General features: G+C 37.2%; 1 protein-coding gene across 8 annotated transcripts in view; it reads left to right on the top strand.

The window, feature by feature from the left end:
* The window catches only part of CPEB3 (cytoplasmic polyadenylation element binding protein 3), a 267,785-nt gene that overhangs the window by 193,674 nt on the left and 46,227 nt on the right, over nt 1–27,884 (top strand). For 5 of the 8 annotated variants that reach the window (XM_031956048.1, XM_031956047.1, XM_031956043.1 and 2 more), the window contains 2 exons: nt 8,672–8,853; nt 27,227–27,868. In XM_031956048.1, the coding sequence (XP_031811908.1) occupies nt 8,672–8,853; nt 27,227–27,454 (410 nt within the window). In that variant the 3' untranslated portion in view covers nt 27,455–27,868. Of the gene's footprint in view, nt 1–8,671; nt 8,854–9,208; nt 13,304–17,367; nt 17,431–27,226; nt 27,869–27,884 lie in introns of those variants that run through there. The other 3 variants (XM_031956046.1, XM_031956049.1, XM_031956050.1) reach the window with 3 other exon arrangements.

The raw sequence follows: 27,884 nt of genomic DNA, 5'->3' as shown, positions 1-27,884 counted from the left end.
GCTATGGAATAATGCTGAGTATTCTATAGCACCTGGTCATATGAAGTAGTAAGCCTTTCTACTTAAAAAAAAATTCTGCCTTAGGAAATCAGATTTGAAACTCTTAGCAAATAAGTTTGGCTTTTGTTTCTCGGACTTGAGAAGTTTACAAATATACTTTTATTTCTGGGAATTTTAATTTTGGTTTTGATTTCTAGTTTTAAACTTGGCTTTAAAAAAAAACTTTTAATGGTGAAATTGTTTTCCTGTGTTTATTGTAATTATAGGTAGTTAGTGAAGTGATGCTGAAATAATAAATTTAAAATTTAAATCCTTAAAGCAGACTTAATAAATAATAAACCCTAATCAATATTATTTCATGGGAAATAATTACACTAACTTAATTCTTTAAAACATATTTTTGAAGCACTTATAATAATGTACTTTGTGCACAAGATGAATTATAGGGGGAAATAACATTGATGAGATATGCTTATAGTTTCAAGAAATGCAAAAACATCCCCATTGTGTGTCCATATATATAATATATATAAATATACATGCATTAACACAAATATACATTCATATTTGCAGATTATTAGATTAGAAAACATTAAAATTTAGAGAAAAACATCACAAAATAAATTGTAGAAAGATATTTCACTTCTCTTTGGTCTCAAGACTAACTGTTCTAATTCTGATAGTTCTGCTTAAGACCTATATTCCTATTTCCTGCCTTAAAAATGCTTACTTAAAATCTCTACAGAACAGGAAAAAAAGTTTCAGAAGTCTGTTTGAAGAATAAATTTTACATTTGTAGCATATGACCAGGAAGCATGTAATTTCATGCTACATCAACATGTCTTGAATCATATTGTGCCCACAGAAAACTTGAGAACTCTCAACAAGCCAAAAGAGAAACCTCTTCTTTATCCTCTGCAGCAGTCTAATTTCAAATATAGGAGAGCAAAACAAAACTGAGCTAAGTAATGTTCAAGTCAAAGAAAATTCTATTTACAGGATGAAGAAAAATGCAACCTATTATTTCTAAGCCAAACAAAGTTGATTACATAATTTATGAGACACAAATTAAACTTATTTATTTATCTTCTGCTTTCTGGGTGGCAAAGACTTTTACTCATACAGTGGCTAGAAATTTTCAAGGGTGTATCTTTTTCTTATTTTCACTTTAAGAATTGAATTTCCTCATCTGGAGACAAAAGGAAGGTTTGGGGATTAGGACTGATAGAACATCTTTCAATGGAATTGTACACCTTGTGGGCTTTTAGGGAATTGACACCAGAGAAATAACAAATGATTTTGCATTTTTTATTGCTGTAGGCAAAAGTAGTAAGTAGTCTTTCTCCTAAATGAAACTGATAATTGATTGATAGGACATTAGGCAATTATCTTAAAGGGAAATCCAGTGTACAAGATTGTGGAATTAGTTTTATTTTGCCATATATATTTTTACTTACATCATAGTTATAATAATTTTTTACAAGCTATTTCCTTACAGCATTTATTTTTTAGCTTGCCCACTTTGATAATTTGGGGGAGGGGAGGGAAAGGAATGGTATTAAGTCATTGACAAATCATTGTACTTTACCATCTGGATGAGGTTTAGCATTCCTTTTCCTGATGGCCCAAGGTGAAAGTCTGCAGCTCTTCTGGCCAGAAAAGCTGATTTTAAAATTCCTGATTCAAAAAATGTGTTTGTTTTTTTTGACAAATTATATGATATAATTTAGGGTCCTTCATACCCCTTTCTAGACAGTATACCAACTATAAAGATTTTCATGTTCCATTTTTTAATCAGTCATCTAGATTTGAAAAATGGTTTGCATTATATGAATATTATTCTTAAAGTAACAGGGCCGAACAAGTTCCTAGCATTGAATTCTCCAACTTCCTCCAAACCCCATCCTCTCCAAAAAAAGGCTATTTGACTTAACAAAACAAGACTGGTTATGGATTTTAGGCTGATTTTTATGCCTTGGAATTTCAAATTGAAGACCCTGATATCCAACACCTGAAAGATTGCTGAGAACATACTTGACTCTAATAGCACTCTGTAAAGGAGGTGTTGAGCCTTATACCAAGGAGTAACTGATTGAGACTGAGAAGAAGATTGAAAAGAGATTGAGTTTTAAAGGAAATATCATCATAGCTTTAAGTAATGTCACGTTTAATACAATTCCCCTACAAAAATGTAATTACTCTTTAAACATTGAGCAGATTAGTTGCCATCATGCTATAAAAGCAACATAAGTATTTATGGGGAAAGGTACATAGAAAGAAGTAAGATCACTCGCTTCAGTTTGGCCATTCCTGGGTATGTGCAAAGATATTAGGGGTATGAGGGAGAAAGTGAATCTAATACTAAAGGACTCCCAAAAGGTGGGTTGTCAATCTCAGAACTAACATTTATGGGACTGAGTAGAGTCCCATCTTTTTAAACAGAATGAACTGCTTTAAAAAAACCCAACCACAGAAAAAAATTGATATTTTTAAAGAAATGACATGTGAGTTAGGACAGGTAAATTAACCAATTTGTTCTTTAAAAGGCTTTTTGTTTTCAAGTTGTTTTGGTTTAATGAAGACTTAGACAGTTATAGACAATTATATAAGTATAGGCGATAGTAGCAAAAAGACTAATACTAATGAGACATGCTGGAAATATCCATTAAAAAGAATAGCAATAATTGTTCTCTGAGTTGGCATTGAAATATATTTCTCCCTGTCTACCTTTTTAAAGACAGTAAGTCTGAATTCTAGGGGAAATGGATGCTCTATACTGCTCCTACACATTAACTACCTGGGAGTAGAGAATTCAGAAACTCTATTGATCAGAGTAACTCTGCCTTCATAGACTCAAAGTGTGGGAAGGAACAAAAATAGTAAACATAGGAGAAACCTATTCATTGGCCTTAGTAGGTCTGGGAAAATGTCAGACTAGGGAGGATGATGGAAGCAATAGCAAATTGGCTTCTCTGAATAAATAAACTGGAAAATAATGGTGTTATACAATGTGCATGTCCTGCTTTTCCAAGGCTCACTAAACTTGAAGACTCCCTATACAAAAGCATTTTAAACAGAATTTCCATTAGCTGGCTGAATCTAAAAAGGTTTTTGTCTTTATGCATCTGGATAGCTCTTAACTCCCTTACTTCCTTGGCTTCTCACTCTTAGGATTCCCAGTCTAGGTCCTGGAAAATAGATTTATCATGGAATTATTGGTCATACTACTTCTTAAACTTAGTAGAAGTATCTTTCCTAGCTTTCTCCTTTCCCTAGATCTCTTCTTTTTATTGTATGTTTTCCTTTTATATTCTGCAACAAATCCTGAAATTTCTTCCTGGAAATCTCCTCTCCTCACCTCTTCTCTCTAGGATTTTCTCTCTTTTCTCTTAATGTTTTGTAAATGGTTTTTCTATGAATTCATCACTTTCACTTGCTGTAAATCTGAAACTATGGCACATCCATCTCTTCTTTTCCTTTTGTCTTCACTTTAAATCTCCCTCTTGGTTTGTTTGTTTTTTCTTAGTTAGCTGAAGCTTTTCTTCTTCCCGTCTCCCAAATTTGCTATCAAGAAAATTATGCCAGCTGAGATGTGTTGCTGGCATATATATTGACATGCTTACCTATCTTGTTCTTTGAGTCCAAAGATTTTCCAATGTCATGGTGTATCCATGCTTAGCCAGCAAACATATCTGCTAATAGCTGATGCCAAGCCATGCAACAACTGTGCAACTTCCAAATAGGGTAACATTAATTAACAAATTAAGCCAAAGTCAAATTAGGACTAAGGCTAATATACAGAGCAAAAACCATGGCAAACTAACATCCATTAGAATCTAATCAGTAAGAATCAAGCAAATCAAATTTTGTTAACTGTTGAGGATTTAGATATTTTCCTACTTGGGACAAGCAATCAGGCTCGCAGCAATCTTACCTAATTGAATTAAATGTGCCTAATGTTGTGTGGGAATTTGATCAGTAACTTAGTTTATCTCTTTCATATCCTTGGCATCTTCTTTCTTGAAAATGTTCTAGATGTGAAATAGAACTAGAGTTTTAAGATTTGTCAAATTTGGGGCACCTAGGTGATGCAGTGGATAGAGCACCAACTCTGAAGTCAGGAGGACCTGGGTTCAAATTTGACCTCAGACACTTAACACTTCCTAGCTGTGTGACCCTGGGCAAGTCACTTAACCCCAATTGTCTCAGCAAAAAAAAAAAAAAAAAATTGTTAAATTCTCACTACTCTACTCAGACCCAGTCTATATGAACACATTTTTAGCATTTGGAGAAAAATGTCTCAAAAAACTTATATCTGGAATGTGAGACCTGAAAGATGCTGCTACTTGAAATCTCTCATAAGTTCAGAACTCCTCATTATCTGAAAGTGGGTTTCACTATTCTTAAGTTTGAGTCATCCTTGGTTTGTTATCCTTTAAGAGGGTAGGCTCTGAACCATCAATTATAAGCCATCTTTGTGTTGTGAAAAAGCCATATTTTTTTTTCCAATAACCTCATTCTTTATGCCTTCTCCAACCCTATCCCTCTTTTCCTGGAACATATCAGGCTTGGAGAATGTATGGTTCTGTGTATTGCCTTTGTTCAGTTGTTGGAATTTATTTTAACAAAATAGCCAGTTACCAGTAACATCACATTGTAAACTGATATAAAACAGTTCAGTTCCTTACTTGGTTGTTGTGTAGTCAGAAACACAACCTACTCAAGAGTCAAAAACTAAGTTTAAATGATTGGGGTACAAATTACTCCACCCAGGTTTCTTTAGGAATCTTTGATATCATCAGCTAGTCTTTTGATGAGTCTTGTGTTCTAGATATGATATCCTTGTCATAGGATGGTCTGTGGAAAAATGAAAATAATGGCAAGATTTATACAATAAAGGTTTGTATCTTAAGTTTTATTTGTTATATACCTATAGTACATTAGTTCATGAAATTAGCTTGGCGCTTTTTATAAACTCAGGACATCTGGTCCAAAGAGTCTTCCCAGTGACTGAATGGATCATCTGTGAGTAACATTCCAAGGGAAAAACATAGAAGTGGTATGAACATCCTCCACTATACTGATGCCTAGAATGCTCCCTCCCTCATGATTGCTTCTGACATTGTGCTCTGTAGACTTACTCATGTTTCAAAATTGGGTCTTGAAGATTCTTCTTCAGCATATAGGTTGCATGGTGAGGAGAGTGTCTTGAGGACCATTTCATCTGGAGGTACTAAGATTGCCAGGAGTATAAGCTCTTTCTTACACCTTCAGAATTGGTGTCTTTTATTTGGGCTGAAATAATACAATCACCATAGTTTTAGGGTATTCTTATCTTGGTTAATGTCCAGGGGACATTTAAAATATGATTTGACTTCCAGATTTTCTTTTCCATATCTTCCCTATTCACCTCCACAATATAATAAACAGGTCCCCTCCCAACTTGAGTGTTCCTAATCTTTAAGAATGACTATGTCTCTGTGGACTTTTTTAAGCAATGCAAGGTAAAGATAGTCTCATACCCTTAGAAAGCTTTAGGTTACAAAACAAAAAGTTAGGCCTTCTGTGAACTGGCAGAGCTATCTTTTATGAAGAGGATCAGAAAGGGTCCAGTATGCTTTCAAAATATAATTGACTAGCAACTCTTTGGCCATTTCTCTTTTGTAGTAAAGCTAAATCTTTTGCCAATAGCCTTCCCCATCAGCATATCTCTACTACATCTGTCTGGGAAGTTTGTGGCAAAAGATGCTTTATCTGTTCATTTAATATTCTTGCCTACTATCATATTTATTTAACAAATTCTCAGTAAATTTAGGTGATTGCATTTTTTTTAAAGGTAATGGTAGATTGTGAACTCTAGGACTAATTAGAGACTACACAGACCAGCAAGCTTCATTCTGTCTTTAATACCTAACAATGGAGATAAGTCACTTTTTCCTTTTCTACCTTTTCAGTAAACTAGTAGTTTGACAACAAACCTTCAAATAAGCAAATAATTTCCAGTGGTTTCACTGCCTGAAGTTTTTTGGTATCCCTGAGAGCACAGACCAGAGCTCTTTGGTAGGAATAATTTCTTTTGATATTTCAAGAAAAGCATTCCTTCTTCAGAAATGAAATACTTGAAATGCAGCTTCATCAGTTATGGTCTTATCAGACAGCTCTCAGCTTTTGCTTTTCATAGTACAGGGATAGCAAGGGAATAATTGATCCATTTTCAGTGGCTAGATTTATCAAGGCATTTCATATAGATTTATCATCCTCCAAAGATATTTTTTCTGGTCCCATAAGATATCTGTGGTCATTAGCTCACTGGCTAATGCTTTCTTTGAACCTTCCTATACTTGAGAAATGAAATTTATAATGTAGAAGATCTTCTGGCTTCATCCTGAATTGAGCTAATGTCAGGTCTTAGTGACTGTTACAGCTTTCTCTGAGTTATAAAGTAGGCACTTCAGTTGTCTCCTACATTCCTTCCTAAAGTCAAAATATAAATCCTTCTAATTCATTTACCCATCAATCTTTTCTAAACCATGTGATCCACTTACCCCATAATCAGATACTCTTTCAAGCCAAACTTCCAGTACTCTATTAACTTATTTCTGATACCCAAAGATTACTTAATGAAGTCTGCTATCCATTTCACTAAAGGGAGTTATTCTCTGACAAATGTGAATACTATTTACTTGTATCATCAGACTCTTCACTATTAATTCAAAGGTTGCATTCTAGAGTAACAGTCTCCTAATTAGAGGTCTACAATTCTTCCCAGTAATTGATATTTTGGAGGTAGAATTAATACAGATATGGGTTAGCAGTGGTATGAATAATCAATAGGCAGCAAATTTCAATATAAATAATTTCCATATTATTTGAGATATTTGCTAAATTCTTAATGATCCTAGTTGGCATTTTTTTTTTTTAAAGTGAACATCATTTTTTGGACCCTGCCACCAGAATACTACCATGGTCGTCTCTTGTTGTCTGATAACAGTTATTCCCTGTCTAAGAGTTGTTCAGTACTTGTGCCCATAGAAGGATTATTACATGTGATATTTTCTCACCACCTTTTTGTGCTATTTGACTATGATCTCAATTGGTTGCTAGCCTTTTTTTTTCATTTTATGAAAAATTCCTTTTTTATCATATTAATTTTATTAAAATGGGCACATAAATGATCATCTGTTTCACATAATATAGAAGTAAAAGGGTATATATATATTATATATACATATATAATATATATTATATTTTAGGTTTACTATTATTACTATTATTATATATAATAATATATATTATATATATACACACATACACACACACGTACATAGCTACATATTAGCTTTCTGAGAAAATTCACTATAACAGGTCAGCACAATTTTTTTTTTATTAACTCTACAAACCCAAGAACATTTTTGTTCTCTGAACTAGAAATATTTGGTTCCTTAACTTTTTGTTAGAGATACAGCTAAGAAGTAATGCACTGCTCCGTCCCTTCCTCCACTGTCACCACATTGACTATTCTCAAACTTACATAATCCTTTCCAAGTGTTTGTCCCTTGCTTGTATAGTGCTTTTAGAGTCTGGAAGATCACAGTGACCTTGATCTTCATCCTTTCTACTCTTTCTTTACTCTTCAGGATGTAGGTAGTTGAGGAAAATTATTACGTGGGTACCCTCTAGGGTTAGGTTTAAGGTTTTCTGATTTGTGTTGTGTTAGTGACTTAAAAGAAATGACCAGACCTTGAAGGACTTCCCTGTAGTATCTATACATGAGGATCCACCACCCAGTAGTTTTCTCTTCAGAAATCTCAGATTATCAGTGAGTGAACTACATTCTCTCCATCCACCCCAAGTAAAATATTTTGTCCTAAAAACGGATTTGGAAAGCAAGTCCTTTTGATTGATTTATAAATGTCTCATCTACAGATGCTTTTTAGTATAGGCAAAGAAGTTGAGCATTGTACCAAACTAGGTATATTTAAAAGAATTTTGACACCTAATCTAGGTTGTACCCATATGCTGACAGTATAAATCAGACAGCATATCTATAATTCCTATGTAAAACTATTTTATCATCACTACATCACTTTTCTTTGCTACTCACATTTCTACGTGGGAAATGAATATTACTATTTCTGAGTTGGAATAGAATTTTATTCTAACACAAAAATTTAAAAAATAAAAACCTTATTGAAAGTGACCAAATCTGAATATTTAAAACTTTCTGTGGTATATTCTCAGGGCAATAGAATAGAGGGGGTGTGAAAGGTAAAAATGACTTTTTCTTGTTCCACCTGGTGGGTCATCACATTCTGTAGACATAGCTAGCGATTTTGAAATACTGTGTTTCTGTAGAGTTATTTTGTAGACTAAGTAGTTAGAAATTAGAATCAGAAGCATGCTTCTGGGTCATAATTCCAGGCTTATATGCTTCTTTTGGTAAGTCTTTCCCAAAGTTTTCTTAGTTTCATTTGTTAAAAAAAAATCTCAAAAGATGGTTCTCCTGCCTCCTATTTACCCAGAAAATTGCATTGGCCATTTTTTCATTCTGTTCTTAATTTTTCTTCACTTTTGTCATATGCATTCTAAATTCCTCACCTCCCTCCCCCCCTCCCCCCAAAGCAAATAAGCCTTTAAACTATGTTCTACATTCCCACTTCTTTTCTTGCAGTTGAATTGGCAATGATTATGGACCGTCTTTATGGGGGTGTCTGCTATGCTGGCATTGATACAGACCCAGAACTGAAGTACCCAAAAGGCGCTGGCCGGGTGGCTTTCTCCAATCAGCAGAGTTATATCGCCGCTATCAGTGCACGGTTTGTGCAGCTCCAACACAACGACATTGACAAACGGGTAAGTGGTCTTGGGTTTGCATGGCTTACAGAATAGCACTGAACAACCCAGCAAATTGGAGAGAAAAGCAACTTATGGTGATGCATAGACACATGGTGAGAATGCAGAAGGTGCCATAAACCTGCTCTAAGAGAGGAAAAGGGAGTGCCCTTCACCCATGATGCACTGCTTACACGCTAGGGTCCTACTCAGATGCCTCGGTGGTATGCACTCTCGTGAGTAGAGTTGTTTATGATAAGTCAAATTTTATATGAATTATTTTATTATTTTAAAAAGCACCTTATATCTCTTGCCTCATTTGATCCTCGAAACTCCCATGGAGAAAGAATGAGTGATAATATCTCCATTTTTTTAGATAAGAAAACTGACCCTCAGAGTGGAGAGAGCACCGGATCTGGAGGCAGGAAGACCTCAGACTCTTACTAGCTGTGTGACCCTGGGAAAACCATTTAACCTCTGCAAGCCTCAGTTTCTTATCTGTTATATGGAGATAATAATAGCTCCTTACAGAACTGATATAAAGGCCATAGCCTCTATGACTACTTATTAAAAATGTTACTCTTAGAATGGCATTTTTTTTAAGAGTTGTTGAGATGGAAACCATTGCCTTTTAGACTAGTCAGTTTTCCAAAATCTTGGTTTCCATTCCTTAAAATTAGCAGATTAGGTAATCTAAGGTCCATTCTAGCCTTAACATGCTAAAAAAATTTTAACTCTCTGATTTGGTTTGTAAACCTAAAAGTATATAGAAATCACAGTTATTTAGAGGGTATTATTCATAGATTTAAATTAAGTTTAAAAAAAAAAAAAAGAGGTAAAAAACCCCTAGATATTTAGCTATACCAAGAGTGACTTAGCATCTATCACCAGTATATTTCAGGGCCCAGTGAAAAATACATCTTCACCCAGTTTTGTTTGTGTTTTTGCCCTAAAACATGCAAAAAAAAAGCCTTTTAAAAATTCTTAACATGATAGGTATCCAAGTATGTCTATATCTTTATAAATGAAGAAGGATGGATGGGAGGTTTCACTTTCATGGCACCCTAGTAATTAAAAATCCTAGTGCCAAGTGCAGGGCTTCATATGTAATCGCTTTATAAATTGTTTCAATTAAAAGATTTATTGGACATCTACTTTGTCAGAATGGTTTGCTACAGAGAAAGAAAGTCTAAGCATGACTCCGTCTTTGCCCTCATGGATCTTATAGTCAAGTAGGACATAACATCTTGTTGACAAATAGCCTTCCCCTTGACCTATCATTTCATTGAAATTCAATAATAGAACTTGGCTCAAGATCTTCCCATCTTGAAGTCTGGATCTCTCTTTCAATACTTTACTAAACAAGAATACCCTGAATACATTAGAAAAAGGCAAAGCTGAGTGATATGTGACGTTCAAGAGAGAAAGTGGGAAACAGGGAGGTGGAATCACAGCAAAGCATTTCATGGATGAGGAAGTATTTGAGTTGAACTTTAAGGGACGGGTATACATTCTAAGAGGAAGAAAGGAAATAAATGGATAAATATCAAAAAATATGATACATCAGGAAAATCATTGCTTTGGAGTCAAGACTTGAATACCACCTGATCCTTATCCTACCACTTGTTCTCAGTGCCGTATACCACATTACTTTGTATATCCATTGATTTTACTTATACACGATATTCCTTCTCTTATCCCCTTCTCTTGCCTTGAGCAAAACTGTTTCAGTTTTGTCTGATATTCCCAGTACCTAGCACTGCGCCAGACACATGGTAGACACTTAAGAAAGGCTTGTTGAATTCAGTTGAAACCAGTGGGCCTCTACCTTATTATATCTTGGGACCAGAACTGCAGCTCTCTCATTTTCTAGTTCTCTTGTACTCTCATTAGTATTATCTTCAAGAATTTTTGCAGGAATCTTTTTAAGCCATTTGCCAGTTTTTTGAAAGCTAGTTTAGATAAAGCTAGATAATACGCTCCATAGCTTCACTTAACTGAGCACGTACCAACTGCAATGTGTCACAATATTCTAAAAGCAAGCAAAATAGAGCATTCCCACCAGCCCCTTTGTTTTGGAGCTCTCCTTCCTCAGCATAGCACATGTACTATATGTTACATGCAATACCTGACATATAGAAGCAATAGTCTCAATCCCCATAATAATAATAATAAGATTTCTTTTATTATATTTTAAAACAAAAATAAATACAAATGGAAGTCACAACATTTTCTTTCCATGTCATTCTAGTGGATCGTCTTGCATCCCCCCTTGCATGTGTGTACCCTACTTGAAAGACAGCAGGTCTGATAGTTCCCCTTGGATATGCCATTATCTCCATTTTCACTCTATCTCAGCCACGGTTAGGGAGTGATAATATCTTGATATGTCAACCATAACTCTCCCAACTCTATACTCCAGAACTCTGAAGTTCCTCATTCTAACTAAAGCTACTATGCTTCAATCTTTTCTGTTGCCTTATCCCTTCTAAAGCTTTCTTGGCTGCTGTTCTCCCAGCCTGTCACCCTTGCCTTGTTCTCCCTTCCCTAACTTTATAGTCTTGACATTGTGGTTCTCTTCTTCTGCTGTGTTCTTATGAGTCACTTCAAATTCCTTTCCCCTTTGATCTCACCTTTGATCAGATTTCAGCTCAAGACAAGCCTTACTAATCACTTCCAGTTTCTACTTACCTGCTGCTCAATATTCCTGAAGTTCTGTCTGTGTTTCTAGAACTTTATCTTATCTAACCTTAGCTGGGCCCTCCTTTCTGTGCATCATTCTTTTTATTTTTCTATGACTGACTTTCTGTAATTTCTCTGATAATCTCAGGGGTTCTTAGATCATTTACTACTTCTGCTACCTCCTCCCCTTCTAAAGAAAATCTTCTTCCTACTTAGAAAATAAAAGTTATCTGTCAGCAGTCCTTTGTTCTTTCCCTCACCATTTTGTCCCTTCTTCCTCTTTTTTTCTCTGCTGGCTAGAGCTGCCCCAGCTTTTTTGGCCACATCTAACACTGTATAATATGTCTTTGATCAGTTGCCCTCCATCATCCTTTCTCTTTCATCGATATTTTCTTCTTATCCATACTATTTCCTTGGTGATATTTTCCCATGAGTTCATTTTAGCATCTCTATGGTAAGGATTTGGACTTAGAACTACCATTCATTCCAATCCATTGCCCATAAAACGCCAATACAAGTAGTCACCCATCCCTCATTGCCTCCCAAGGGAGTCCTCTCCACATTAGTTACTTCTGAGGACTGGTTTTCCTAAATCTGAGCCCCAATCAGCCTCTCTACAACTTCTTCCCATTGGGTCCTGGATAATGCTGCTTCTCCATGTCCATCTTTCAGCTTCCCTAAGGCAGTTGCCTTTCTTGCCACCATGTTCCCTTCTGGAGGCTGAAAGCCACCAGCTTCAACACCAGATCCTTGTGGGACATAGTCTTTAGGCTCCTCCTCACTTTAGTTGCCGTTTTCCAGAAAAGCTTCTTCTGGTTAATGTTGTTCCTAAAAGGCCATGCTCAGAAGCAATCACAGCACTCCACATGGGGGTCTAGCCAGCCTGAAAGACTGTGTGGGGAACATCACCTCATCTGCTTTCAAGATAAGAACAAACTTTAGAGCTCTCATTTACTTACACTGTGCTTTAAGGTTTGGGAAACTCTTTCCATAGGTGATCTCATTTGGCCTTCCCAACCTGAGGTGCTGTAGCAAATATAATCCCCGATTTACAGATGAGGAAACTGAGGACAGGAGGGGAGGAAGTGGCTTGCCCAGATTCACATGGCTATTAACTGTCAAATGAGAGATTTAAATTCAGGTCTTTCTGACTGCAAATCAAGTATTCTCTCCATTTTGCCACCTAGCTGCTCACCTACCTGGATCTCTCCTTGTCTTCTGAGTGATCCTTCCTACCATTCACTCACCAAGGTAGAAATAGAATCCTGTGCTTCCACCTGCCTGATCATCTCCTTGCCCTGCTCCTATATCTTAGCTTTTGCTGTTTTCTTTCCCTGCAATGCCTTCCCACCCAAGTCCCAGCTCTTCCACCAAGCCCACATCGGCTTTATCTTCTCTGCTTTCTGCTAGAATTCCTGAAGCTGGCATAGAGTTCTATGCCCACCAAATGGTTATGCAACTGCTTTGTGGCTGTGCCATGGATACACATATGTGAGTATCCATGTGTGTTATTTAGGTTCTAAGCTCCATGAGGGTAGAAGTCATAACGTACCCTTATTTTGTCTGCTTTATGTAACATTAAGCAATGAAAAAGAACTACATCTCTCTTGTTGGGGGAGAGATAGAATACAAGTGTAAAATGTCACAGATGGTATCAAAAAATGGCAGTTTTAGTTTTGCTTAAGTGTTTTTTTTGTTGTTGTTACAAGAAGCAGGGAGGGCTTGAGTGTGTAAAGACTTGACTGTAATGAAAAGGCATCTGTGAAATGGAATAGAAAAATATAAACCAGCAAGTACAGTTATATCCCCAAAAGCCCTTAGTAAACATTGACTGAGTTTCAATCAGGATTGGGTTTTTGAACTCCCATTCCATTTGTTCTTCCCATTTGAACTTCCCATTCCATTTGTAAGACAATGCTTTGCAAACTTTAAAGGACTACATAAATACTATTATTATATTTCAATTTTGCTCCAAATGTCTTAAAAGAAAAAAATTCTAGTTAAGTATATTGAGATCTGTACATATTATATATTATGTAATATATATTATACCATAGATATACATACATATTTTAGATAAATAATGAAGAGGGTTTCCACTTTTCAAAACAATCTAACCTTTAAATAATGAGTTCTCCTAAATGCACTTAATTTAAAATTTGATTTTCAAAACATCAATTTACACACAATTTTTTAAGAACATAGGTATTTTATTGACCAAGATAGAGCAGAGAGTGCTGGACTGGAAGTCAGGAAGAACTGACTTCAATTTCAGAATCAGACATTTACTAGCAGACACTTACTAGACATTTCTACTAGGTAGAACCTCTACTTTCCTCAGTTTCACTATGTGTAAAATGGGGATAATAGAAGCAAGTACTTAAACTCCTAGGGTTGTTATGAGGATAAAATGAGAGAATATTTGTGCAGTGCTTTGCAAACTTTAAAGGACTACATAATTGCTAGCTATTGTTATTATACTTCCATTTTGTTTCAAATTTCTTACAGAAAAAAACATTCTAGCTAAATTCTCATTCTCTCTTCCTACACTTACTTAAAAATTTTTTTTATTATTATTATAGCTTTTTATTAACAAGGCATATGCATGGGTAATTTTTCAACATTGAGCCTTATAAACACTTCTGTTCCAACTTTTCCCCTTCTTCCCTCCACCCCCTCCCCAGATGGCAAGGTAGTCCCATACATTCCTACACTTACTTTTGATTTTCATTCACATAATGCAACTTTTAAAGAAGCTGCTTTTAGGATAATATGGCAGAAAGTCAATGGATTGATAGTATTTGCCAAGGTGAGAGAGGCAGAGCTTTAATGTTCTTAAGAAGTCATATAGCTGATGCCCTTGTTACAGAGAATCATTGACAGCAAATGAGATAGACAGGATCCATGATTTCAGCTTACATTTACTTTGGAAATATAACTGCAAAACTGTGTAATGTATATTTTTAATTTAATGGTTACCAAATTAGTCAATTGGAACTACAGAGATTAGAGCTAAGTGGACAAGACATCCCACTCTTCCCATCTTGTCCTAACTGGGAGAATCCTTAGACTACCAGGCCTGCCATGGCAAAACTTTAGAATCTTGAGCAAAGTGCTTACATTTTGTTTTCTCTTTTGTTTAATGGTGATAAAAATAAATCCTCCATCATTCATAGAGTTGTCAAGGTAAAAATGTAATAAATGATGCAAAAGTACTTTGGAAATTTAAAAGTGCTATTGCAGCAGTTTTATTATTGCAGTTTTCCAACTAGACTGTTTAACGACTGCCTTCTGCCTTTGCTTAAGACTGATGACATAAAAATGAGGTTTCATGAGCTTGACACTGATCACTTTTCTTTTCCAAGAGCTAACTACTAGGTGGGGTGTTGGGTTGTTTTTTTTTTTTTTTTAACACCACCTATTTTATGAGCTCCCAGCTCTTAACTGAGAATAAAATAAAAGAATGGCATAGTGAACAGATCACTGATCTGAAACCCAGAAAATCTAGTACCAGATAAAGTAACTGTGCAGCTACCAAAAAATCAGTTTCTTCTTCTTCAAAATGGGTATGATAATATTTGCAATTTTTAAAAAGCCTCATGGCATTGTTATGAAACAGGTACTTTTTTCAACCTTATATCACTACATAAGTGGAAACTGTTACTCTTTGGGCTTTTTTTTTTATTGGCTAAATTATAAGATTGACTATAATTGGTTTTGTAGATAAGAGTTGTTCTGTATGTAAAGGATTTATTTTTTTATCTAGAAAATATTATTTGTACTGACAAATTTCCTTTGATAATAAAATATTCTAAATCCACAAATTAAACACAAATTTTAATGTCAAATTGACTTATGCCCCTTTGTCACAAAAGTTAGCCTCCCAAATGGGTTCCAAGTGATATTAGACGTCATCAGGGCAAAATAGGGCACCCATAATTTTTCTAACAGTTCTAATGGTATTTTTAACCATGATGCCAAGAGAATGTATAAGATGATAAAGTGCTTATGTCTTGTGTTTTTCATGACCCTGAGTAAATGTTTTCCCCTCAGTCTCATAGATCTAGAGCAAGATTTTTCTAATGCAGTAAATGAGATCATCTAAAGAGATAAGTCCTGGATGTAACCATTTTTCATTTTCAGTAAACATTTGTTTACTCTCCTATCTCTGGACAGCTAAATATATTTTACGATAATTAAATATATCTTCAGTGAATGGTGACACTCTATTCTCCTGGTTCAACTCTTTAGTCTCCTTTCCTCCATTTCCTGCCCTCCTCTTGCCTCGGCAGTCTATCATGAACCCACTTCTCTCTTCTTTTTATACTCTCTCTTAATGTCATCTCAGCATTTTCCACTGATACCCCCATCTTCTCTATGCAAGTGATTCCATTCTTCCATATCCAGCCTTCATTGTTGTCCTGGGTTCACTTAGTAATGATGCCCAGTGTGTGCTGGACAGTTCCTTGTGGCTGTGTATCAGGGGCATCTCAAACTCACTATCTCAATCTAGCCTCTTCCTAACTTTTATATCTTTTGAGGGTACCACTGAGAAACTATGGGATTCTGTGAGAGATGGTATTTTCTCCTCTCAAGTTTTCATCTGCCCGGTCTCTGTGACTTAACCTCCCTCTGGCTCAATAGTTCATCTGTAAAATGAAGGGATTGGACTAGATGGTTTCTGAGGTCCTCCCCTTCCAGGGCCAAGACCTCTGAGTCACCCAGGTTGGCTCCGTTGGGGTCATTGTTGACTCTTTGTGCTTCTTCACACCCAATAATCCCTAAGTTTCCAGTGCAGTTCCTGCATGTGTGATTCTCCTCCATCTTTCCCTTCTCTTTCTCTTTCTGTGTTCTCAAGGCCATTACCTTTGTTTGGTTCTTTGATCAATCTCTCTACCTTCAGTGCCTGCCTATCTTGCAATCTTCCACACCAGCTGTGGAAAGCACCAGTCTGACTATACAATTTCCCTGGTCAAGAAGCCTTATTGGATCTTCATTTTCTCTAGGGAAACACCAGCTTTTCTGGCATCTAGAGCTTTTCCACACCCTGACTCCAGTCTAGCTTTCTGGAATAATTATGTACTTTATATTTTAAACAAACTGATCTCACTACTCACTATTCCTCCCTGATGAAATTACACTTCTAGCCTTTCTGACGTTGTACAGATGGACTGTCCCCCATACTTACAATGTTCTTTTCCCTCACTCCCAATTCCTCCATTTGTTGGCATATCTTCCTTGCTTCACCACAGCAAAAAAATTGTTTCTCCATGTCTTCTATTTTCTTACCTCTATATGTGTTGTTTTGCCGCAATAGAATGTGAGCTGTGTAGGAATATCTTTATTTATGTCTTTTTATTCCTGACATCTAGATATCTAGACAAGTGCCTTAAGAGCATGAAATAATAGATTTAGAGCAAAAAGGGACCTATCTAATATGGCCCTATTTTATAGATGAGGAATCTGAGCCTAGAGGATAAATATCTTGCCCAGGACTCATATTGCTGCTAAGAGTCTGAGTCAGACTTCAGACTTGGATCTTTCTGATCCCAAGTCCAGTACTCTATCCACTGTGCCACCCAATTGCCTGTGTATATCTTTGAAGGCTGAATAAGTACTTATGGAGTTAAATACCATGTTTTGATGCTCAGTTGCTCTGGGTTTCGGGGCAGAGAGCAAGAGAGTAGGATAGCCAGGGGGGAAATAAGAGAATCTTTTTATAGGTTAGAAAGATGGTCCAATCATTGGTAAAAGTTACAAGGAAGCAAATTTGGGCTTGATATAAGCAGGGGAAATCTGGAGTGGACTAATGGGTATGGGGTTTCTTCTGTGTATTTCTTTTTCCTGGAACAGCTTAATCAGAGAGGCTTGATTACCACTTCTCGGGGATGTTACAGAAAAAGATTCATGATTTGGGTAAGGACTGGACTAGATCTTTTCCAATTCTCTTCTTCAAAAACCTAATTTGAGCAACTCCCTCCAACCTCCTCTTCTTCCCTTCATGTTCTCTCTCTACCATTCTGTACCCTTTCCCCCAGGCCTCTGAGGATTTTCAATATGAGAACACTCAGAGGCAAATTTAGAACTTTGGTGCTTAGATTTGTTCTCATGAGAGGTCAGTGAGCTAAGCAAAAAGCTGTTGCCACCTCTCTGCTTAGCTGTCACTTTAGTGACATGATAGGATGCCTCTGGAGCCAGGAGTCGAACAAGAAATCCAGCTGGTCCCTGCTGTGCCCTCCTGCCATTCTGAGTGACAAGTGCAAGGTCAGTCCAGCCAAGAGCTGAGGGACTTCTTGCTTAGATCCATTATCATGTCTTTTTAATTTAAGTACCATTACTGTCTCTTATTTTTTAAATCACAATCATTTACAGATATTTCATGCCTCACCGAATCTTCCTCTCTAACAAAGAAAAAGGGTTTAAAAAATGATCATATTTTAACTATAATAGACTTGGCTCTTCTCAGCAATACATTGATCCAAGACAATTCCAGTAGATTTGGAATGGAAAATGCCATCTGCATCCAGAGAGAGAACTTGGAGATTGAAAGAAGATTGAAGCATACTATTTTTACCTTTTTTTTTGTTTTGTTTGCTTGCTTTTTATTTCTCATGTTTTTCTTTTTTTTTGTTCTAATTTTTCTTTCACAAAATGACTAATATGGAAATGTTTTAAATTATTGTTCATGTATAACTTGTATCAGATTGCTTGTTTTCTTGGGGAGGGGGGAGGTAAGGAAGGTAAGAAAATAATTTGGAACTCAAAATCTTACAAAAATGAATGTTGAAAACTGTCTTTAAATGTAATTGGAAAAATAAAATATTATTGAATTTTTTAAAAAAATGACAATATCTCAGAGCATTTGCCGTATTCTACTTCCATCATCTTCCACCTCACCAAAGGGAGGGAAGTGTGTTTTATTATCTTTTTTTAAAAAAGTAATTATGCTTTATTATTTAATTTAACATTCATTTTAAAATTTTTTTTAGTTCCCAATTCTCTCTCTCCTTCCAGCCCCTCTCCTACCCATTGAGAAGGTAAGCAATATGATGTCAATTATACGTGTGAAGTCATGAAAAATACATTTCTATATTAGCCATGTCACACAAAAAAGCAAGAAAATTTAAGTGAAAAAGTATGCTTTGGTCGACACTCATTTCATCAATTGTCTCTCTGAGAGTTAGCTTTTTTCTTTGTGAGTACTTTGGAATTGTCTTGAATCATCATATTAACTAGAGTCTTTCACAGTTCATCATCTTAACACTATTGCTGTTCTGGTTCTGTTCATTTGACTTTGCATCACTTCATATAAGTCTTCCCAGATGAAAAGACCACCCCCTTGTCATTTCATTTAACATAATAGTATTCCATCATATTCATATACTAGAACTTGTTTAACCATTCTTCAATTGATAAGCATTTCCTCAATTTCCAATTCTTTGCCACCACATAAAGGCCTGCTCTAAATATTTTTGTACATGTCCGTCCTTTTCCTTTCCCTTTGATTTCATTGAGATACAGAGCAAATACAAAAGGTATTTTAGGGTCAGTGGGCTAAGCACAGTTTTATAGCCCTTTGGACATAGTTCTAAATTGTTTCCAATCATCTATTCTCCAGGATCAAATTTAATTACTCCACTTTGCCTTTTATTGTTACTTTCATTTGCTGTATTGTAGTTATTGATTATATTGTTCTCTTGGTTCTGCCCACTTCACTCTGCATCAAGTCATATGAGTCTTCCCAAATTTTTACTGAATTTGTTTACATTTACTGTTTCTTTTGGCACAGTAATATTCCATTACTTTTCACATGACTCAGCATGTTCAGCCATTCCCTAATTGAGAGGAATCCACTTTGATTTTAGGCTTTTTATTACTACAAAATTTGCTACTGTTAATATGATACATGAAACTTCTTTCTATGTTTGACCTCCATAGAAACATGTCTTGTAGTAGTACCAGCTAGGTTAATTAAATATCCCATTTTATTTTAATGGGTTTCTGTCATGGTACTACCGAGATTCCTTGACAAAAAAAATTTTTTTACCTTAATTTCATTTTTAAATTTCAAACTCAGAGAACCAAAAAGAGGCAGGTGGTATTAGTCACTTCAGTAATTAATGCAGACCTATGGGAAAACTGAGGTGGCAGGGTTGGATTGGGAATAGGAAATGAGAAGGAAGACTGCCTGCCCAGAGCAGATTCAGGTTTTATTTGAGAAGGTAGAACGTTACAGGAAAGTGAAGGCCAACTAGGTTATGACTTAGCAAGGGTCACATAACTAGTGTGGCATAATTTGAATATTGGTCTCCCTGATTCCAATACCCATTACATCTTCTGTACTTTTCAACTGCACTGTTTGGTATTTCCAAGAAAGAAAAATGGTTTTTAAAAACAAAAATAACCTCCCCCCAAATCCTACCTTTGTGGTAAAAACAGAAACTGAAATCCAAATCATCACTCCTAATAACTTTTTAGTTACCCTAAGTCTGTGTCAGAAAATGTCATACTAGGGATGGTAAGAGACACAGGTGAATAGTGTGGACCAATGACTGTTGGGCTTGCTGGGTCTGGAAAACTCTATTTTGTTAAGAAAAAGCTATTTCCACAGATTTTCTTTAATTTTTCAAACATCTCATGTGTTTATGTAGAAGGATTCTTGTTTAGTTTGTTTTAAATAAATACAGCTTGGTACTTTGGATTATTTTGAAACTTGTCTCTTTATGACTTTTAGAGCACAAGATTCTTAGTATTAGTGATCTCTAAATCAATTTTTAAAATTTTTGTTCAGGAAACAACTTGAATCCATTATGATGAAGCTTTTTTTTCTCAAGAGGACCAGATCTTATAAGAGTGTCTTGAATGTCATTAGTGAGCAACTGAGAAGTTAATTGCCATGGTGTGTAGTTCTGTTAGTTGGTTCAGTGCTTCTCTCTTGTGAGTCCACATTGGAAAAAGTTCTAGTAGCAAAACTAATCACAAAGATAAACTAGAAGGAAATAGGGAGGAAGGAGAAAATGTGTGATTAGCTTTGCTATCAGAAATTTTTCAAATAGGAAACAACAAAGAGATGAGCTGGAGAGAGAAGAGCCAGCCAGTATGGCATAGCTATTCAAGTCTGGCACTGAGCTAGCTATATGATGTGAATGTGTTAGCTACAGAAGTTTTCATTTAATTGATGATTCAAGTGACAAACTTGCAGTTAAGTATGATGATGATGACTCATCACTTAATTAGAATCAGGCTAATTTTTTAAAGCTAGTATCAAATGCCAAAAAAAAGTTTTATCAATTTTCCACAGCATGTATTTTTTAGAAACAAGTTCTTAAAATTCAAACTCCATTTGCATTAGGAAGTCAGTTTTGCTTGATTACAGTGTTTTTGTTTTTGTTTTTTTCCCCATCCACTGTAACATGTTCTAAATGCTGTTTGCTATTGACTCATTCTGGATAACAGGATGTTGTCCATCCACTACAGAAGTATGTGGACTTTCAGTGTCTCAATCATGTTTCTTTAGGTGAAACTGAACTGCTACTACCTAAACACTAATAATGAGTAGCAGAGAGAATCCGTCTGCCTTTATATAGGGAACAGATATAATCCACTTTAGAATTGCACATCACTGGTATGCTTTTTTTCAAAAGCCTTATGATCCTTCCTAGAGAGAAGTTATGGTGCTGGGTCTGGAGTCAGGAAGACCTAAGCTCAAATATGGCTTCAGATACTTAGTAGCTTTGTGACTCTGAGCAAGTCAATTAACCTCTTGCCTCAGTTTCCTGAATTGTAAGAAAGGGAGTAATATCATCTTACCTTCCAGGTTTATTATGAGGATCAAATGATATCATATTTGTAAAAAGTTCTAAGCATAGTGCTTGACACATATTAGGCACTTAAATAAAACTTATTCCCTTCCCATCTTTCTCCTTCTGTTTCATTTTCTCATCCATATAATGGAGATAATAATAACGTCCAACTTTGAGAGTTGTCATGAGAATCAAATATAATTTTATTTATTATTTGTCCCAATCTTTCATTCATTTGATTTTGTTCTAATTTTTTTTTTTTTTTTTGCTTCTGTCTTATTGAATCATTGAGTTCTGTTTGCTCCATTCAGTTTTTCAGGGAATGTACACCTTGAACCACATTTTCTACTTTCTGTTCTAAGCAATTTATTCTCTTTCTCATTTTTTCCTGAATAGCCACATTTCATTTTTTAATCTATTGCATCATTTCTTTCTTCCATCTGTGGAGTTCTAGTTTCCAGATCAATGTTTGGCCTTGGTTTTTTCCCTGAGGTTTTAATTGTACTTTTTGTAGAATTGCTTTTTCCTTTTTGGTTTATTTCATGGGCTTCTATTTATTTTCTTTTCTTGTTTCTTTATTAAAGCTTTTTTTATTTTTCAACATATATGTATGGGCAGTTCTTCAATATTAACCCTTGCAAAACCTTGTGTTCCAATTCCCCCTTCTTCCACCCCCTTCCCTAGATGGCAAGTAGTCCAATATATGTTAAACATGTTAGAAATAAATGTTGACTCCAATATATTCATACATATTTATACAATTATCTTGCTGCACAAGAAAAATCAAACCAGAAAAAAGAGAAATAAAATAAAATGCAAGTAAACAACAACAAAAACAGTGAAAATGCTATGTTGTGATCCACAAGTCAGTTCCCACGGCCCTCTCTCTGGGTGTGGATGGCTCTTTTCATCACAAGACCATTGGAATTGGTCGGAATCATCTCATTGTTGAAGAGATATGGGCTTCTATTAACCCATAGTACTTCTTCATTGAGAAAGGAGTTTTATTCTATTTATCCCTGTCACTATCTTTAGCTCCTGGCTTGGAACCAGGCTATGCTTCTTTCTATACCCTTGGATGAGTTGATTTAAGCCTCAGCTTTTCCATACCAGGGCTTCTGCTCTCAAAATGTCATCCTCTTCTCCCTCCAACCTGAACCATGGACTCTAACCCCTGGGTCCTCAACCCCTGGTAGTTAAGCTTATTATTGTATCTTGATCATATTTCATCTCTCCCACCCTTTCTGTATTGCCTTTACCCATTAGAATGTAAGTTTCTTGAGACTATGAACCATCTTGTTTGTATTTGTATCCCTAGAACTTGTCATAGTGTCTCATCATAATTCTACTTGTCATCTCTTATCATGCACATCACTTGTTTTCATTCCATCTCTTTCCGTCTCTGTGACTCTCTCTCACCCTCTTTTCTTCATGATCTTCTTGCTGTCTCTCCTTTCTTTCTTTCTTCTCATTCCCTTCCTCTATCCCCCCTCTTCTCTCTGTCCCCCTCTCCCTCTCTGTCTCCCCTCTCCCTCTCTTAATGTTGTTACTGCCTTGACCTAGTTTTGGATGGGATAGCTGAATTTTGATTCATCTGCCTTCTAGGAACCCTTTAATTCTAGCCTGGAAGAAGGCATTGGGTCCAGACTTTGCCATTGATACCACTCATTGGTTTCCTCTTCTGTTGCCTAGTATCCCATTATGGGAACTGATTTTTTCCTTCTCCATTTCCTTGTCACCAAACTGGGAATTGGTCTTACTTGATAAGCACTGAAAGGACATCAGAGAAGACACTAAAAACTCCTGTTGTGGTCTAACAAGGCACCAGTGCACCTTCTCTGACTTTGAGTGCTTATCTGCCAGAAATGCAAGTTTATTCCTAGCATGCAAGTCCAAGAGGCTGAGACCAGGATACTCTTGGTTTTGGAACCCATTTAATGGAGAGCTTGCTAGCTTGACACCTCAGAATCCCATAGTGTAGATTAGTTTTGAAAGGTACCAAGTACTGGGTGATTTCTGAGGAAGGAAAGAAAACTTATTAAAGATGGGGTATTGAGCGTGAGAAGATTCCCCTGGTTCTGACAAGGGCATCAGTTGTAGAGAAAGCAGGTTGTGCACTTTTTAAAGAGCTTTCCAAAAGAGAGATGGATTGCATTGGGAGACACTAGCTTCCTTCTCACTAGAGGGAACTTCAAGTTCAGTCAAAAGTCAGTCAGTCAGTCAAAAAATATTTATTAAGCACCTCTTATGTTATGTTATAGCCACTGTGGGAATAACACCATCTTACTTCCCAGGGTTATTGTGAGGATCAAATGATAAAATGTTTGTAAAAAGTTCTTAGTATAGTGCCTGGCAAAGAGTGGGCACTATATAAAACTTATTCCCTTCACTTCCCTCCACTTTATCTCTTTCTGCTCATTTTGTCATCGGTAAAATGGAGATTATAATAATGTCTAATTCTGAGGGTTGTCATGAGGATCGAATAAGATTTCATTTGTTATTTGTTCTAATCTTTCAGTCTTTTGATTTTGTTCTACTTTTTGTTGGTTGTCTCATTGAATTCCGTTTGCTCCATTCTGTTTTTTCAGGGAATCCACGTCCTGAATCATGTTTTCTATCCTGTTCTAAGCAATTTATTCTCACTTTTTTCCCTGAATAGCCAACATTCATTTTCAATCTATTGTTTCATTTCTTCCATCTACCTTTGGAGTCCTGGTATCCAGACCAATGTTTTTGTCTTGCTTTTTCTCTGAGTTTTTAATTTTTCTTCTAAAGGGGAAAGACAAAAAGCACTCAAAAGTGGGATTGGGCAAGGTGGAGAGGGAAGAGTTGAGAGGAAAGCACCCAACTGGGATATGGGAAGAAAGAGTTATCCTAAAGTAGTGGCTTCAGATAAAAAGATGAAATGGTCTGAGTTGAGCTTCCCCTACCTTAAATGAAAATTTTGGAGTTCATGGGTTTACAATATAATCAGAGGGGAAGTCTAAGAGAGTGATAAGGTGGAGTATCAAGGCTGATAGAATCTTGCCAGTTTGATGAGGTTTTTCCCAATAATAAGCTCCTTGGAGCATGTGGAGAAGGCAATTGGAGAAGCCCCAAAGTAATGTGACCTGTTGAGAAATAAGTTGATATCTGAGCTGAACTATCTCCTTAAGAGGAGGCTTTGGAGTTAATGCTCCAGCTTCCAATCAGAGTGGCTAAGGGCAGTGATGAGATGCAGTCCTAAGGTTGATGGGAATTACAGGATGATGAGATTTTTCCAATAATTCTTGGGGCATGGTGGAAAAATCAGAAAAATGGAAACTGCGTGAAGACTTTTGGAAATGTTGTAGAGAGGACTCTTGGTCTGATAGCAATTGGATAAGATACTGCTGAGACCCCTCTCCAGTTCTGAGACCCAGTAATTCTGAAATAAAAGATTTCTAAACTACTTGGAGTTTTCCAAAGTTCTATAGGTACAAAGCCAGGCAAAATAAGAAATCTTGGATCATTGCAATTATGCCTTAAATGGGATAACTAGCTACTACATTTGCTTATTGGAGCCTTAATTTTAGATCCAAACAGTCTGGCTAAAGAGAGAGTCTAGCTAATTCCCAGAAAGGATTGATACATCCTTGGATTATATAAGTGGGTAAACACAAACAGATATTTGAAAATCTGTGTGCCTAGCACTAAGATGTTCATGTAGTTGTACTTTAAAAAGGTAGTGATAATGACAAAGCATTATGTCATAGATGTCAAATGGATGGTCTAGTTGAGAAATGCTTCTAGGGTTCATAGGAGGCACTGATCACTGGGTGGGAGGCAGAGAAAACGCTGAAGAAAGGAAGGAAGCAAGACTTGAGCCTTGAAGGATTCATGGGGTAGGTATGAGGAAATGAACACTATCTACCATGTTGATCATACCACATATTGATATCATTGTTTTGATTTCACTGCAGTCTTCAAGATCTATTCCCCCGCCCTCAAGAAAAAAAGGGGTCCAAATAGGAGTTAGTAACTCATCATCCCAAGGTGGGAAAGTGATTGTATTCCAGACAAGGAGGAGAAAAATTTCTCTTGTCCTTCAAGTATATGTTGCTTTGCTCAAACTGGAGTGAGAAGGCTAGGGGTGAACTCCCTTAAGAGCACATATTTGGAACTAGCTATGGAATAATGGTAGAAATGTCCTATGGGGCAGCTAGGTGGTGCAGTGGGTAGAGCACCAGGAGGTGCTCAGGAGGACCTGAATTCAAATCTAATCTCGGTCACTTAACACTTCTGAGCTGGGTGACCCAGGGCAAGTCACTTAACCCCTATGGCCTCAGCAAAAAAAAAAAAAAAATTGTACTATGAAGAATGTGGCTTACATAAACCCACTGACATGTGGCACAGCCACAAGACCTAGGACCTCTATGAAAACTGGAATCTTTACATTAAAGGCAGGATCAGATGAACTACTGTGCATGGACAACCCATGCAATAAATGAGCATTTTTAATGTACCTACTTTTTAAACAAGCATCGTGCAGCTTTAGAGAAACCACCCAGAGCAAAAGTAGTGAGGGGATAAGTGTCCTTTAAGGTGGCCAAAGAGAACTGGTGATACAGCAAGTGCTGAGACTTAAAACCCTAGGAGTGATAGCTTTTAAGGTAAATTCAACTAGAGTCCATCACTACTAGAAGTTTGATGAAAACAACATTGTCACTTAAATGCCTTTTCCTGGGGAAAACATGGGAAGAATAAAAATGGCTCATTTATGTAGCACTTTATAATTACAAAATACATTACACACGTCATCTCATTTGATACTTGTGCCAACTTTGTAAGATAAATGGCATTATGCCCATTTTACAGATGAGGAAATTGAGATTCTTGAGTCTAATGGTTTTGGCCAAAGCCACTCAGTCAGTATATGGCCAAACTAGGGCTGGAACCAAAGGATTTCTATGTGGAATGTAAAGTTTCAAGCAGTTATGATGTAAAACTTTTACAAACCCAAAAATAAATGACTAAAAATAGAAGTATAATTTTACACGGCTGGTGTATCTATTGGGATATTCAATAAGAAACATTTCAGCCACTCAGTCCTTCATAGTTCAATGGGTGGTGTTATTGGGTTTGAGTATTTCAGTTAATCAGTCAACTAATCATCAAGGTAGCATAGACAGCAACTAGACGGTATAGCGGATAGAGCACTAAGATTTGAAGCAAGGAGATCTGAGCTTAAATCTAGCCTCAGACACTTTACTTAGCTCATCTGTAAAATGGGGAAAATAATAAGGATCAAATGAGATACTCGTTGTAAAATACTCACAGTAAGTGTTATACAAATAGTAGCTATCAATAAGTACTTTTATTTATTTCATATTACTACATGTTATACAGATATAATATCTTTGTGTAATATATGAAATGTATCGTGCTAATATTTATCACTACTGCTTATTATCTAAGTACTCCCCTTGTGCCTAACACTGTGCTGGAAAAGACCAAGGACAGAAACCATCCCCCGCTCTCAGAGTTCAAAGCTTAATGCATCCGAACGCTCCTGGAATTCCTTTTTTGTCCTGACGTACCCAGCGTTCTGTGGCCAAATGGAATTCCCCGTAGCCCCCCAAGGGAGATGTGTTTCCCCTCCAGAGAGTTGGTTGCGGGCCGGAAACAGGCTGCTTCGGGAAGGGAGTAATCCTCAAATTCAGGGCAGCCCCTCCTGCCTCTAGCGCAAAAGCTAACGAGTGAAGCTGGGCGCAGGCTGTTGCTACGGCAGGCCTCTGGGCGGCGCTCGGGCGCGCGCAGCTACTGGGCACGGTGTGTCACGTAAGGCCCCGCAGCGAGGCTAACGCCCTTCCCCGGCCCCGCGCCCGAGGGAGCGCCTCGCTGCCGGCGCCGCCCCGGCGCGCTCTCACTGTCCCTTTCCCGTGTCCCAGGTGGAGGTGAAGCCCTACGTGCTGGACGACCAGATGTGCGACGAGTGCCAGGGCACCCGCTGCGGCGGCAAGTTCGCGCCCTTCTTCTGTGCCAACGTCACCTGCCTGCAGTACTACTGCGAGTACTGCTGGGCCAGCATCCACTCCCGGGCCGGGCGCGAGTTCCACAAGCCGCTGGTGAAGGAGGGCGGCGACCGCCCCCGCCATGTGCCCTTCCGCTGGAGCTGAGCCCCGCGCCCGCTCGGCCACCAGGACTGCAGCACATCACGTGGAGGGAAAAGAGCGGCGGCCCCCGGGCTTAGAGTGTTCTGGAAATCTGTGCATTCGTTCTCAACTTTGAAGAAGAAATGGGTCTTTTTTATTATTATTATTTACAGTCATGTTCCTGAACTCAGTGTCCGGTATAATGCAAACCTGCAGCGTGTCGCTGTCCTGGCCCGCACCTCGCCTCCCCCTTGTCTGCTTGTACCTCGTCCTCGCCCAGACGCGTCCCTGGGGACGGCGCGCAGACTGCCGTTCTCCTCGGCCCCGGCAGGGGGCCCCCTCGGGCACGACCGTTTCTTTTGTAGAATTCTACTTGTGGTTCTTTTTTAAACCAGAGCATGCGCTTGTTTCCAGAAACTTCCGAGCTGCCCTCTTCCTTCCCCAGTGTGTCTCA

The sequence above is a fragment of the Sarcophilus harrisii genome, chromosome 2 (assembly GCF_902635505.1).
Source record: "Sarcophilus harrisii chromosome 2, mSarHar1.11, whole genome shotgun sequence".
Classification (NCBI taxonomy): Eukaryota; Metazoa; Chordata; class Mammalia; order Dasyuromorphia; family Dasyuridae; genus Sarcophilus; species Sarcophilus harrisii.
Note: the sequence above shows the minus strand (reverse complement) of the source record. Positions and strands in the feature narration are given on the sequence as shown.